General features: G+C 41.7%; 1 protein-coding gene across 1 annotated transcript; it reads left to right on the top strand.

Annotated features, from left to right (window-relative positions):
- The first annotated feature begins 1,391 nt into the window (after positions 1–1,391).
- On the top strand, positions 1,392–8,348 carry LOC118425923 (malectin-A-like). The gene is made up of 4 exons (XM_035835089.1): positions 1,392–1,800; positions 3,489–3,668; positions 5,474–5,531; positions 6,366–8,348. The coding sequence occupies exons 1-4, from the start codon at positions 1,453–1,455 to the stop codon at positions 6,566–6,568; spliced, it is 789 nt and encodes a 262-aa protein (XP_035690982.1). The 5' UTR covers positions 1,392–1,452; the 3' UTR covers positions 6,569–8,348.
- The last annotated feature ends 7,169 nt before the right edge of the window (positions 8,349–15,517 follow it).

Raw genomic sequence — 15,517 nt, 5'->3', positions numbered from 1 at the left:
AGCTTTCCCACATCAGTAAACAGTAAGTCAATCAAAGACGGCGAGCGTGACAGGTCACATGTCGGCTCACTGATCACCTGCGTGAGGTTTAACATAGTTGATGCTTGAAATAGTTTCATGCCGACTTAACGTCCGCATGTTCATCTTAACGTAACGTTAGATGTTGCTACCAAATGTCGCAAGAATGAAATTTTTGTCATTTAACTCAATTTCTTATCAATTATGTAAATCAGGTAACAATTTGCATAATTGATGTCTATCGATGTTTCTCTCTTTTCTAGTAACATATGCCATAGCAATAATGAAATACTGTGGCTTAATAAATTGTGTTCATTAATTATGCAAATCAGCCTCATTAATAGCCCTTGTTTATGGAAGGCATCTCCGAAGTTATCCACATATAAAAAATCACGATGATCCGTCAACCCCTTCCCGAGCTATTCCCTTTCAAAAGGATGGTGCAATTGCGCACGCGCGGACGAATTGCTGTGGAATTAGTAAATTGCTGTGGAATTTCGGGAATTTTTTCCAATAACATAAATAGCTATTAAAATGGCATATTCTAAGCATTCTAACATGAAATGTAGTGTATTTATAAACTGTCCTCATTAATTATGCAAATTAGCCCATGGTTTGTATGATTATCATTATCATTTAATTATGTAAGGCATCTCTCAAGCTATCTACATTCCAAATATCATGAAGATCCGTCAACCCCTTGCCGAGCTATTTCCCTCTAAAGGGATGTTGCAAATACACATGCCTCAGTAGAAAAATTCCTGACATGCCTGCAAGATTTTGGCAATTCAAATCAAACGGACGCAAACTACACTATTAGGCTCGCCTCTAAGGCGTCGCCAAAAAAATGTTGCTGTATACTAGTACTACTTTAAGTAGACAACGTATACCCCCAATCAGACCGTCTTTTCAGACTGGACAGTGTTTTCGGCAGTCCGGACTGGACAGTTCTTTCCGAAAACGTCTCACCCGATAAGTGCTCTGGACACCCACGCGCGCGCACATTTCGCATATGCCCAAAAAAACTATACCACAATTGTTCACATGCAAGTGACATTGGGGCCAAATAGACTGTCCTCAAGAAGGCCATCTCAAAACAATTTGTCGTCTGGGCGGATTGCTGGAAACTCAGCTTCGTTTCAAAACGGCAGTGCGAGACCACGCATTGCGATAGTTGGGCTATACCATCTACGTTAGACCTGATATGAGTAATGTGTGGCTCAATGTACAACGGCCACTTTATATCACGTAACGTTATATGAATCCAATTCTTTTACTATTTTTGATTTCTATATCTTGTACATATTCAAAACAATGATTAGACAACAAAATAAAATCCCTCCGACCGCACACCCCCGTGGAGAGATGGTCCATGCCATTGTATTGGGCGCTACCACTTTTCACGTTAGGTGTCCAGCTGGTGCAAATTTTAGAATGCCAGCGGTGTTGAATGTTTCCGTCTTTCTCTTCATCTTGTACTTTCTAGACCACGCTGTCGGTCTCGGGGACCTTATTTATGCCGTGAACTGCGGGGGACCGAGACACGTTGATTCTTACGGGCTGGAGTACGACGCCGACCCGTTGGAAGGTAGGATTGGGGTAGCGTCAGACTATGGCCGCCGGGACAGAATCGGCCGAGTAACCGAGCAAGACCAGCTCCTGTATCAGACGGAAAGGTGGAGCGAAGACACGTTCGGATACGAGGTGCCTATCGAACAGGAGGGAGACTATGTGCTGGTGCTGAAATTCGCCGAAGTGTACTTCTCTGCGTCCAACATGAAGGTGTGTGTATGTGTGTGTGTGTGTGTGTGTGTGTGTGTGATGATGGCCGCATGTCTGCCAGGTGGGCATGGACAGGTGTAGCCCTCCCATTGGCTGCGAGTTGTCCTGGGGAGGGGGGCGGTCACAGGTAGTATAGGACATGTAGTATTCTACCTAAGAAATGAATGGACCGAGGCAGCTCCATTTCATATCAGCCAAACATGCATGTATTGTAGTTTTCTTTTTTCCAGAAATTAGTGAATTGTAGGTGGTGCAACTTGAAATTCAGTTGTGCAACCTAGTTTTTGCCCCAGGTTGCACACTGTGCAACCTGACTCAGAAAAGTATTTTGTACACTGGACCATGGCATTAGATTATCTCCAAGCAGATATGGTGTTCTCTAATGTTGAACAGCTGTTGCGGCCTGCAGAGGAATCCCTGAACAGATGTTAGACTCTGGCTTCGAATTCTTAGCATATTGCATTGGTCAGTGCCAGTGTTATAATAAACAAGTACCAGTATATACTTTATCCTGGTAAGCTATTAGTAAAATTAGGGCTTTGTTTTCTTTTCTATTTGTTTGTCTGGGACTGTCGATATAATCGGCATCGGATTTTTGAATAAAAGGTCGAAACCGGTAAACCATTGTGTCTCAGCCGTCATCCTTCTGACGCCTTAGCGACCATGTAATCGGCATAATGTATACAACTGATGGGGCGTAAATCATAAATATGTCACGGAGTATATTACCTACGTTCACGTTGTTGATATTTAAAGCTAAATGGCAGTTTTACTTGTGCTTCATTCTTAAGTATTTCTACCATGAACAAACAACCTGCAAATAGGTCATCAAGTGTTGGGTGGTACCGATGAAGTTTTGAAGGCACCTGTTATGGTAAATATGACTACAAAGGAATCTGTCTGGTTGAGTATCCGACTCCCATTGTCGCTTTAAAATCCTATCTTCATTATGTTCATGCAAACAAAGCTAACTGCCTGTAACACTAACAGTACCATCTGTGTGTGGTTGTGTGTGCAGGTATGAGTGTTACAGAAGCAGGTTGTAACACTAACAGTACCATCTGTGTGTGGTTTTGTGTGCAGGTATGAGTGTTACTGAAGCAGGTTGTAACACTAACAGTACCATCTGTGTGTGGTTTTGTGTTCAGGTATGAAGTTTTTCTCATACTGTTACAGAAGCAGGTTGTAACACTAACAGTATCATCTGTGTGTGGTTGTGTGTGCAGGTATGAGTGTTACAGAAGCAGGTTGCTTGTAACACTAACAGTACCATCTGTGTGTGGTTGTGTGTGCAGGTATGAGTGTTACTGAAGCAGGTTGTAACACTAACAGTACCATCTGTGTGTGGTTGTGTGTGCAGGTATGAGTGTTACAGAAGCAGGTTGCTTGTAACACTAACAGTACCATCTGTGTGTGGTTGTGTGTGCAGGTATGAGTGTTACTGAAGCAGGTTGTAACACTAACAATACCATCTGTGTGTGGTTGTGTGTGCAGGTATGAGTGTTACAGAAGCAGGTTGTAACACTAACAGTGCCATCTGTGTGTGGTTTTGTGTGCAGGTATGAGTGTTACAGAAGCAGGTTGTAACACTAACAGTACCATCTGTGTGTGGTTGTGTGTGCAGGTATGAGTGTTACAGAAGCAGGTTGTAACACTAACAGTACCATCTGTGTGCATTTTGTGTGCAGGTATTTGATGTGGTGTTGAACAGCCAGCACACAGTGGTACAGGAGCTGGACATCTACGACAAAGTTGGGCGCAGCACGGCTCACGACGAAATCATTCCGTTCACTGTCAGGAAAGGGAAGCTGATGGTCCAGGGGGAAGTCTCCACATTCCATGGGGTGCTCGCTGTGGATCTCATCAAGGTAACTTTCTGGAGTTCTTGTAACGACACACCAATCTAAGTTCTGGGTTATGAGATTTTTGAGGGAAAAATTGTCACTATTTTAACTAATGACGTAATTAGGCCAGTGCCAAAGGAATGTTATGAGATTCATTCAAATTTTACTGAAAACATACAAATCGGAATTTAAATGGTATGGATTCCATGTAAATCATACAAATGTTGGATGAGAATAAATTAGAGAAAATGACAAATTTGTGATGTGATGGTTACAAAGAGGGTCTGCATGGGGGGTCTTGGTAACGCTTAACGGTGAATTCAGGAGGCCCGGTAACGTTTAACGGTAAATTCAGGAGGCCCGGTAACGCTTAACGGTAAATTCAGAATGAGTTACAAAGCATAACAGTAACATTGACGTGCATTCCTATTCATACAACGCTAGAGTAGTTATATCAATGGGTGAAAATACATTGTGAGAAGCAAAAGGTGCCCAGAACCCGGAGGAATGACAGGGACAATGACCCATCTGTAAATTGACGGAGGCAGAGTTCCCGGTCCGCCACATAGACGGTGGCAGCTAATTTCTTATGGCGGGATTGAACTATTGTTTCAGCACATGGAGTGTCCGGGGGATGCTCCCCCGGAAAAAAAATTAAAATCAAGACCATCTTAAATGCTATTTTCTGCATTTTCGGCAAATTTTGCCGACCAAGCCAAAAAAAAGATTTTGACATTTTCATCAAATTACACGATTATACTCGTAGCTTTGGCCTCCACCCCCAGAGCCCCAACATATCTTTACCATTGCTCGGAAGGCACGAGACGTTGCAATATAAGTCCGGGAAAATTTTAAAATCTGGATCGTCTGAAACGCCATTTACTGCATTTTGAAGGACAGATTTTGCCGTAAGACGAAGCTAAATCAAATGACATTCTATTAGAGAGAAAAGTTTTTTTTTGTGCGAAAACACACGCCCCTAACATATTTTCGCCATGTTGTCGTGAGCGCCAAAGGCGCAAGCCGTCGCAATGGAGGAGACACCTCATTTTCTGCATCCTATGAGAACTTTTTGCCCAAAACTAAGCTATGTTTGACACTGAAATCTGTATGAGGGATAAAGTTTTGACGGCGACGCTTCCGCAACATATTTTACCATATTCAGAGCCGAAGGCCGGGAGGCTCGGAGAAATTTTGAACTCTGGACCCTTCGAAATGCCATTTCCTGCATTTTAAGGGGTTCTATCTGGCATTTGACTTCGTGTGTATAGTATAACGGGTTACGAACAATTTCTTGGTAACGCTTAACGGTGAATTCGGGATAACAAATAACGATTAACGTTGAATTAAAACAACCAATAACGCTTAACGAAGAATATACCGATAACGATTAACGTTGAATTAGAGCGGGTCGGTAACGATTAACGGTGAATTAAAATGGCTCTTAACGCTTAACGGAAAAAGGCATGCAGACCCTCTACAAAGTCTGGATAACAGCTGCTATTTCATATAGTTGGGTCGTCAGCTTTTGTTTTTTCTTCTGATTCTTATTTTTTCAGTACATTTGTTTCAGTTCTTTAAGGCACCACTCAACTCCACTTTTATATTTTGAAGGCATGAAGGGATTTTCGTGATATTTGACCTGTAGGTATCTTTGCTAAAGATTGACTTAGTAATATGTAAATTATGCAAATAACTTGATTTGCATAATCAATGAAGAAAAAACAGGAAGTTTATACTCAGTACAGATATGATTGTAACTTGTTTATATGAATCAAGGATTATATCTTGTAACTACAGTTGTAATAATGTTTGTTGTTGTTCTACAGGGGCTGCATGACAACCCAAAGCTGTGTGCTTTGTATGTAGTAAGAGGATCAGCAGATGGTAGGTATAAAACTCATCTTTATCACACCTACTTGTTTCTGGAAAGTCCTTTTCCTTTGCAACAGTGAATCTCATTGATGGCCTGATAACCAACCAGCAGCTCTTATATACATTGCCTAAAACCTTATCCAAAATGTGACAGGGTTTAGTTTACAGGGTAACAAAGTTCTTTATTCACAACCACAGGTTTTTCAAGAGCTGACTTTTCGATAACCATCTGTCATCTTCTTCAGGGCAATGGTGACTGGTTTACTTTGCACTGCAGCTAGTGTCATTTGCTTAAGAATATTCACATGTTGGTTATATTTTATTGCTGACCTCTAACATGTCCAGTTCACTTTAAGTTACCTCAATTGATTTGTTACTTTTTCTGTTCACAAATTTTACAGTGTATAGGTTTTGTTGCTTAATTTAATATGCTTCATCTTATTGTATATGAATTGTTGCAGACTCCAGGAAGAGCAATGGCACAATATATCACTAATGGAGATCCTAATAAAACAAACAAACAAATATGTACTTAACGTTTAGAACCGCATCACCTCATTGTTTACATTTGGGACTGCATTGGTAGCAGTGACACCTGGCTGCAGTGAAAAGTGTATCAACCATTGCCCTGAAAAAGACAACAGATGGTCATCAGCTCTCGAAAAACATGTGGTTGTGAATGAAAAACTTTCTTATCCAGTCATTCTCCAACCTGATGAAGTAATTTACGGATGCTTCTAGTTTACACTTCCTTCTAAAGATACTTTCACCTTCTTCTTGTTGAGGTGCCCCTCAGTACAAAATTTGTGTTGGTAACACGGTTAAACTGTACCTTTGCTTCGGCAGATGTCCCCAAGTTACCCCCCATCCCGGGAATGGAGCCAGATGAAGAGGAGGAACTGTCCAGGGAAAAACCTGACAAGGAGCGGAGAACATCAGGACCAAAAACACCCAATCCGTACGACAGTGACGAAAGTAGCACCATGTTCCCCATCCTCATGGCCATCGGAGTGTTCCTCCCTACCTTGTTTTGTCTGTGCAGGTTATGACAGGCCCCACAGACGGCTCTTCATGTGATGTATATTTCATATTGTACCACTGTGCAACTGTGTATCAAACATACATGTACGTACTGGTAGGGACCTACCAAACATGATAATGTAGATGAAATTCGTGTGGAAATTTTATTGAGTAGCTAAGGTGTTCCATACTTAGAATAGTACTGCTGCATTAAGACTTTATTTTCAGACTGACCCATTCCAGAGAAGAGCATGATTCTGCTTCTTCACCCCTTAACTTAAGTTCAGATGTAATGGGATCTGTAGATGTCATGGCAATTTGTTCTGCTGCTTTCAGGAACTGAAAGTGGGACAGACAAAGATGATTTTATGACCATGATGAAATTTGGAATAATGAGAATCATGTCGAGACAAGCATATTTTGACTTTCTAAGGTTCTGCACTAAGCTTAAGGCTGCCTTCAATAGATTCTTATTAACATCTCTCAATAATGCCATTTTTTCTCAACCTGAGGTTGGTCTAAGCTGCAGTCTGCTATAGTTGAAGAGAAGAAACAAAGTCTGAATCTACTGAAGGAACATTCCAGGAATGTGATTGAAACAGACAGAAGTTGTAGTGTACATGTACATGGGGTGTATCATCCCAGCTCTAACCACAGCTCCTGTCAGCCAGCTAACTCTGTAGCAACAAGTGTGGATTGTGGAGATGAAGTCAAGGTTAGACAACACATGATTTGTCCCCCCCCCCTCCCCCCTACCATTTACCAATATAGTCTGGGTGGGGGCTTGAAAAGGTTGTAGTCATTCTTCTGTGCACAACAGACAGGTAGAATTTAGTAACTAGGGGTGGCCATGGGTAGCAGTACAACACCGTTTTTCTTCCTTGGCCGGTCTGAAAAAAGTGGACCAGATTTTGGACCAATTAAAAAATGAACACATTATATTGAGAGGTGGCCACACATTTTCGGGCTTACTCGTCCAAGAAAATAACGAGTGAAGTAGAGTTTACATGTATAACGTTAGTCATTTCTACAGGGACACATACAGAAGCAGTTAGCGTTGTCTACATGAATATAGCGTCTGAAAAGTGGAAGTCGTAATGGACCCTTGATTTTTTTAGTATAACCCATTCAGAAATTTTCACACATAATCAGGTCCTGGTTCAGGTCCAGACCTGTACCTGATCCTCTGGACCTGACCCTAGTCCTGTACCAGTACCCACCCCTAGTGGAAACTGTGCTGACTGGTAGAGGGAGACGTCTTGAGTTGGGTTGCAATGTTTTTGTGGTCGGCATGAATTGGTGGCATTATGATGACATCCACTGGGTGTCATATAAGAGTGGCTTTGAAAGAGAACAAGCAGGCAAATTAGGGGATAAAAGGATTTTCTGTAAAACTACAAGGGGTTGGCCTCCATCACAGACATCTAGGATTGCCAATGTTTGATTTTCTTGGGTGGCAAAACTCCCTCTCCCTGCATTGGAGAACCCTGGCCCATGTTGAAAATCATGACTCAGCCCCCCCCCCCCCCCCCCCGTCTGCAGGAGCCTAAACTAAAAATGGGTATTACCATCCTGTCCAAACCCTGAGGAATGTATCCAAGGAGTAGATAAATGTCTTTGAAGTACTGTTCAAGAGACCTATTTTCCACTGCTGCTTGTAGAGTGTTACATTGTCTGCTCATCACGTGTAGATGTTCTTCTTTAGGCCTGTGTGAAGTTGTAATAATTCTACATGTCTGACTGAACTACAAGTATTGACAATGAAATGGATTGTAGACTGGATTTCAGGTGTACAAGATACAATATTATATGATCAAAAGTTCATCTCTTAGTTATTTCTTTATGCATTGAAGTTGCTTCTGTGACAGGTAAGGAAAAGACTGCTGTCCAAAATAACACTTACCATGCTGAGGCCATGCGCTATGCAGATTTATTTATTGTGAGGATCATTGAAAAGAGTGGACTGAAGTACTTATGTTTCAGTTATCATAATAGTACGAGGGATGTGTATGAAAATTTCCCCTCAACCTATATCATGTACTTGACTTATTGTAGAAGGCTGAAATTACATGTGTACAGTGATACATATCTCTAAAGGTCATGTAGTTATTAGAGCTCTTATCAGTTGCTCTTTTAAAAGTGCTAAGATAGAGTAAAGTGTGGTGATTGAATATGAAATCACCAAGTTCCCATTTTGAAGGACCGCAGCAGCTATATAAACAGTGGTGTCATGTTGATGTAACAGTTAGGACCTTAGCCTAGAACCCAGGAGCCCTGGGTTTGAATCCCATGACATACCTCCAATGTCATGCTCTTAAAGCCCCCTTCACACAAGACCACGAATGAGCCAGAATGCTGTCGGAATGAAAATTCTTTTCCATTCCTGGCAAATTGTATTGTGTTCTAACTGCATTCCAGCTATTTGTGCCCATTCTTTTGGCTAGCCTGAAAGTTTTTGACATGTTAAAAACTGTCGAGGTGCATTCGAAGTGGAGATATATCGAATGTCATTCATATTGGATTCTAAGTGTATTGTAACTATTCTAACTGCAGTCTTACCGCATTCTGCGGCATTTCAACATTATTTGAAACATTCTTATCTCATTCGATGGAGAATCGAAACGGCAAGCCATCTCGAATCCTGCCCGAATGTGGCCGAAAGAATATCTGGAATGTAGTCAGAATGTCTAGAATACACTACGAATGCATAGGAATAGAAAAGAATTTTCATTCTGACAGCATTCTGGCTCATTCCTTCTCTATGAAAGGGATTTAAGGCCCATTTGGAATTCCCACCCGAATGTGGCACGAATTTTGCAAATAATTCATCCCGGCTGGTTCTGCTTGATTCCTGCTGATTTGGTTTCCGTGTGAAGGCCCTATAAAGAAGGCACACGACTTTCCTCAATCTACCCAGGTGTAAAATACTTGCCCAACTCTGTGGCTAGGGAGGTACATGTAAAAGTCAATGGAAGGAGAGGGATGGGCTCCACCTGCCGATACTGTGCCCTTAAAAAATCCAACTATTCTTGTAGCCCCCAAAAGGCTACCCCTTAAATTTGCCTTTTTTTTGTAAATTGTATGCTGTCCAGTTTGCCCCTGTGCAAATGGTCATGGGTGAATTTTCCCATAGAACCCAAACTGATTTTGAGCTATTTCACAAATGCTTATGCAGCAATCCTCCTTAGTGGTAACATGAACAACTTTGCATTCATTTACATTACCTTAGTTCTATCTATGCACATATACTATTACAAGAGGAACTGCTAAAAAGTACCACATGACTTATAGAAATATAATATATACACGTTTATTTTCAGCTGCTAGACATATCATCATCATCAGTCACTGTATTCTGCATCTATAGTCTGGAAAGTCCTATAGCTGCATTCAGTCTTTCTTCATCCTTTTCCATTGTTCCTTGCATCCTGCAAGCTTCCTTAGCTCCTGGAGTTTCTTTGCTGTTGCTAGACATAGGCCTAGTTCAGGGAGAAACTTTAATGAACAGTCCTGGTGAAATTATTAAGCTGCTCAGTTAATAGTTGGTTAATTACTTTTTGATTAATTAGTCAATGGAAGATTTCTTGTAAGAAAACCTGGACTGCTCTGTATTACGAACCTGATATCATAGCTAACAGACTTTTGCAAGCAAAGAAATAAAATGTGGTGAGAGTGACATGGGTATACAAATGGAATGGCTTGCTAATAGTATATATAGTTAGAATGATCAGATGTCAAGGGGACAACTGACAATTCAGCTTAACACATGTACCACAGTACAGGGTGTACAGAACAAATATACCACAGTTCAGGTTGCGCAGAACACATGTATTGTGTGGGTAATGCATGTGCCACAGTACAGGGTGTGGATAAAACATGTCACAGTACAGGGAGTGTGCGCAATGCATGTACCACAGTACAATAAGTGTGTGTGATACATGTACCACAGTACAGAGATTGCAGAACACATGTACCACAGTACAGGGTGTGGATAATACATTATGTACATGTGCGACAGTACAGTGGTGCAGAACACAATGTGCGACAGTACAGGGTGTGCCTCACACATGTATCACAGTACAGGGTGTGGGTAAAACATGCACCACAGTATAGGGGTACAAAACACGTACCACAGTACAGAGTGCGCAGAACACATGTACCACAGTACAGAGGTGCAGAACACATGTACCACAGTACAGCGTTGAAGAACACATTTACCACTGCAGGGTGTGGATAATACATGTACCGCAGTGTAGGGGTGCAGAACACATGTACCACAGTACAGAGTGCGCAGAACACATGTACCACAGTTCAGAGGTGCAGAACACATGTACCACAATACAGGGTGTGGATAATACATGTACCACAGTACAGGGGTGCAGAACACATGTACCACAGTACAGAGTGCGCAGAACACATGTACCACTGTACCGGGGTGAAGAACACATGTACCACAGTACAGGGTGTGGATACTACATGTGTCACAGTACAGCGGTGCAGAACATAATGTGCGACAGTACAGGGTGTGCCTAAAACATGCACCACAGTACAGCGTGTGGATAAAACATGTGCCAAAGTACAGGGGTTCAGAACAAATGTACCACAGTACAGGGTGTCGATAAAACGTGCCACGGTACAGGGAGTGTGCTTAATACATGTAACACAGAACGGATACAGAACACATGTATCACAGTACAGGGAGTGTGCACAATGCATGTACCACAGTACAGTAAGTGTGTGTGATACATGTACCACAGTACAGGGGTGCAGAACACATGTACAACCGCACAGAGTGCCCAGAACACGTGTACCACAGTACAGGGGTGAAGAACACATGTACCATAGTACAGGGTTTGGATAATACATGGCCACAGTACAGGGGTTCAGAACACATGTACCACAGTACAGGGTGTGCAGAACACGTGTACCACAATACAGGGTGTGCAGAACACATGTACCACAGTACAGGGTGTGGATAAAACATGCGCCACAGTACAGGGGTACAGGGTGTGCAGAACACATGTGCCACAGCACATGGTGTACAGGTAGTGTTTGCAGAATATAATTTTTATGTACTACAGTGCGGGTGTTGCAGAACACCAACACGGTACAGATATTGTGCATAATACATGTATAGGGTATACAGGACACATGCACCGCAGTACTGGGAGTGTGCATAGTACATGTACAAAAGTACAGGGTGTGCGGAACACATGTACTGCAGTGCAGGGAGTGTGCGTAGTACATGTTCCACAGTACAGGGTGTGCAAAACACGCACAGTACAGGGAGTGTGTGTAGAATACATGTAGCACAGCACAGGCTACAGAACATTATGAGGATGCACCAAAATACAGGGGGTGCAAAACACATTGGCGCATGTCTTGCGCAAACAGTCGCCAATAGGCGTGGCCCAGTGTAATGCTTCACTTCCTAACAATTTACTTCTTCCATGAAGATGGAAGTATTCTTTTGGCTATATTGATTTTGCTCTGGAGGTTATGTTGGGGTTTATTTCAAGCTGAAAGGTTTGCAATGGTATTAGGAAGGTTCGTACGTTGGTGTAAGGTGATGTTGAAGGTCGATTTTGGGCCCCTATCTGTTGAATTTGGTACTACAGCAGCAGGTTTGTATTATATCTTTGGACCTGAAATTGCTGTGGTGTTGATGATTATGTGGTGCAAGTTTGGGCAGCCTAATTGTTTGCTTTTGATCTGCAGGGTCTTTTGTTTTGTAAATAATTGTACTTGTGTGTCCGCGACAAATATATTAGAATTTGTGGATGATATTTGGTATGTGGGTAGGTGTTGTGCCCCCAATGTTTGTTACGAACTTTATGGCCTTCTGGTGGTTGACCATGGTACTGCAGCAGGACTTCCTGTTTTTGTATCTTTGGTTTTAGACTCTCTGTGGTGTTGACGTGTAGGTGGCAGAATGGTGTTGCAATAAGGCAAACATTGTGACGGTTTGGGCCTCACAGCACGTCGCTGTGGAACTGCAGGGTCATTTCTAGAATATATCTATACCCCCTGGTAACAAATGGTTTAGTCTAGTAGCTGAAACAAAATGTAGGTATAGCGGTCCTTGACCTGTAACGTTATACGGGTCCATGTGGCCTTGTTTCACATATGCAAAAGACTCCAGTCAGAAAAAAAGGTTGTTTTGTTCCTTATCAATGCTGATATTTTCATACATATCAATACTGATAATAATAATAATGATAATAATAATAAGAGTTTGGCAACCTCCATCATGGAATATTATTTGAAAATGAAATATCATTTGCAAATTTTATGCAAATGACTTACATATTTACATGATATATGCGTGGTGATGTTCATCATTGACTAACGTACACCTGTCACAAGTATAAAGTTCCCATCATTAATCATTAAGCTGTTTTGTATTTTTGCTAATATTATGCAAATAAGTTCCTCATATGCATATTTGGTATCTGCTTATGTTCCACCTATCATAATTTACATTTTTTTTTATATATATTTTTATTTATTTGTTCAGCTGTTTACAACAGTCAGGGCTACCCAACTAGCCGTAGGCTATTGCTAAGGGCTAACCCTGTACACGTTCGCACATGTTTACACACGACGGGTTATACCGCCCCTTACGGGGTGACACACCCGTCCGGGTGAATGATGTAATCACCATGTGGCTGATACGAGACAGAGGTTCGCCAGGCCTCCATCCGGGTGATTTGAAGTGAATCACCAACTCCCGACAGAAGGATTTGCACCAACGCACACCGCACCAGTTTAGTTGTTACCTGTGGTGGTGCGACGAGCTCTGCATTTGTTTTAGTTAGAAAACAGTCAGTGTTCCATTGCATTGAGTATCCAGTATAATTGCTACCCGTACTGGTATGACAAGCTCAAGGACAGTTGAATGTTGACAGTCTAAGATGTTCCATCCCATATGAATACCCAGCGTAGTAGCTGCCAATGATGGTAGGACAAGCTATTTCTACAATCGTTCTAGACTAGTTATTTGAGATGGATACACAACTACAAGGACAGGTAATGATGTGGAATACAGGAGCAAAAGACCTGTTTCTTGTGATATCAGGTTTTGTCACCTCGATTATTGTTTTGTTAGTTTATGATCTCAAATTTTGAAAATGTAGAAATTTTTTTTGCCGCCTTGTTTTTTTGTCGGCCTATCTCACTAAATTTGGAGTCTCTGGGGGATGTCATCCATAAAATTTACTTGCTACGGCCTTAGTACTGTTATCAATTACCACAGAAAGCTTTTGTGCCTGTACTGTGCGATGATGGATGACCAGCTGGACAGACAGCTGGGCGGAGATTTGTGCGGAAAGCAGGATGGACGTTATTGGTTGGGAGGAAAGGTGGGAGGAGAGAAGGGTGGACCTTATTGGGTGTTTACACTTTAGATTACCCAAAGGCGGGGCACAGAGATAAGGGAGAACATTGGATAACACAATAGACCATCCAGTGATGGGAGCAGACGTACTGGATGGGAGCAGACGTAACCTGGCGTCCGGTCTATCAGCCGGGTAATCTTTGGTGAGCTTTATTGGGGACAGACGGACGCAGAAGGTGAGTGATCAATATTTTCAAGCTTTATATATTTGGTATGCTTGTTTATTTATTTATTTATTTCATCTTGAAAACAGATGGGTAGCCCCTACAACAGTGCATAGTTGATTTCCAAGGGGGCCCATCAAACATACATGTAAAATAATAAATACAGGACAAAAAACGTGGTTACAATCAGTCAAAATTTGAACATCCAGGGACAACATACAGTACAGAAAACCGGTGCGTCAAAACATAATCAGTGTCCATACTCATGTCGAAAACGTTCCAAGGTCAAAATCAATATGTCAAGAGATGGAGTGGAGGTCAGAGGTCAAATCATATATCAAATCATGTGTAAATCGAAAATTAATGAAACTGAAATTTACAAAGTATGGATAGTAAATCATATGTAAAGATTGAACAAACAAAAAAATTAAAACAGTAAGGCACATCAGAGACAAAGGTGCTTTTCCATACTAAGTTCCAATATTACTTGAGGTCAGATATACATGTGTTCTTCAGAGCTGTTTTAAAGCCTTTTAGTGTTGTGATGTTTCTTATGTTATCTGCTAGTTTGTTGTACTGGCTAGTGCCAGTGTATGCAAATGTTTTTTGTCCACATGTGGTGGTGTAGCTTGGTGGGTGTAGTTTAGTGGTCTGCCTAGTGTTGTAAGTATGGATACGAGAGTTGTGCTGAAATGTGGCGGATAGGTATGTTGGTGCCAAGCCTGTCAGACATTTGAAAACCATAATGCACGTGTGCTCAAATCTCCTATCAGCCAGGTATTTCCAGTTGAGAGTTTGGTGGAGGTTCACAATGCTGATGTCCCGTTGCCTACGTTGTAGCACCACCCTTGCCGCTCTGTTTTGTAGTATTTGTAGTTGCCGTTGTTTGGTGGCCCCACAGGTTCCCCAGACAGTGTCACAATAGTCGAAAATAGGCAATATCATAGTCTTGTACAACATGTCAGCAATACTGAAAGTCAGGCAGTGTCTGAGGCGTCTAAGTAGTCCAATCCTCTGTGACACCTTACTACAAACTTTGTCTATATGTTCATTAAAGGACAGGTGGGAGTCAAGGTACATACCAAGATATTTGAACGTATGAACTCTTTCTATGATTTCATGGTCAATTTCGACTGTCAAGGACTGTGCTTGCTTTAACCTGTTAGCAGTGCCAAATAACATCCATTTAGTCTTGGTTACATTTAATGTTAAACGATTTGTTTGGAACCAAGTGGCCAGACCAGAGAGTTCATAGTTCAGAATTGACTCAATATGTTTTACATTGATGCTGGGATAGAATATTGCTGTGTCATCAGCATACAAACATATTTTACATGTGGTAACTACATCAGGTATATCGTTAATAAATAAATTGAAGAGCAACGGGCCCAGTATTGAACCCTGGGGCACTCCCAGTG

This window comes from Branchiostoma floridae, chromosome 11 (assembly GCF_000003815.2).
Source record: "Branchiostoma floridae strain S238N-H82 chromosome 11, Bfl_VNyyK, whole genome shotgun sequence".
Taxonomy (NCBI): Eukaryota; Metazoa; Chordata; class Leptocardii; order Amphioxiformes; family Branchiostomatidae; genus Branchiostoma; species Branchiostoma floridae.
This window is presented reverse-complemented; position numbering and strand designations above follow the sequence as displayed.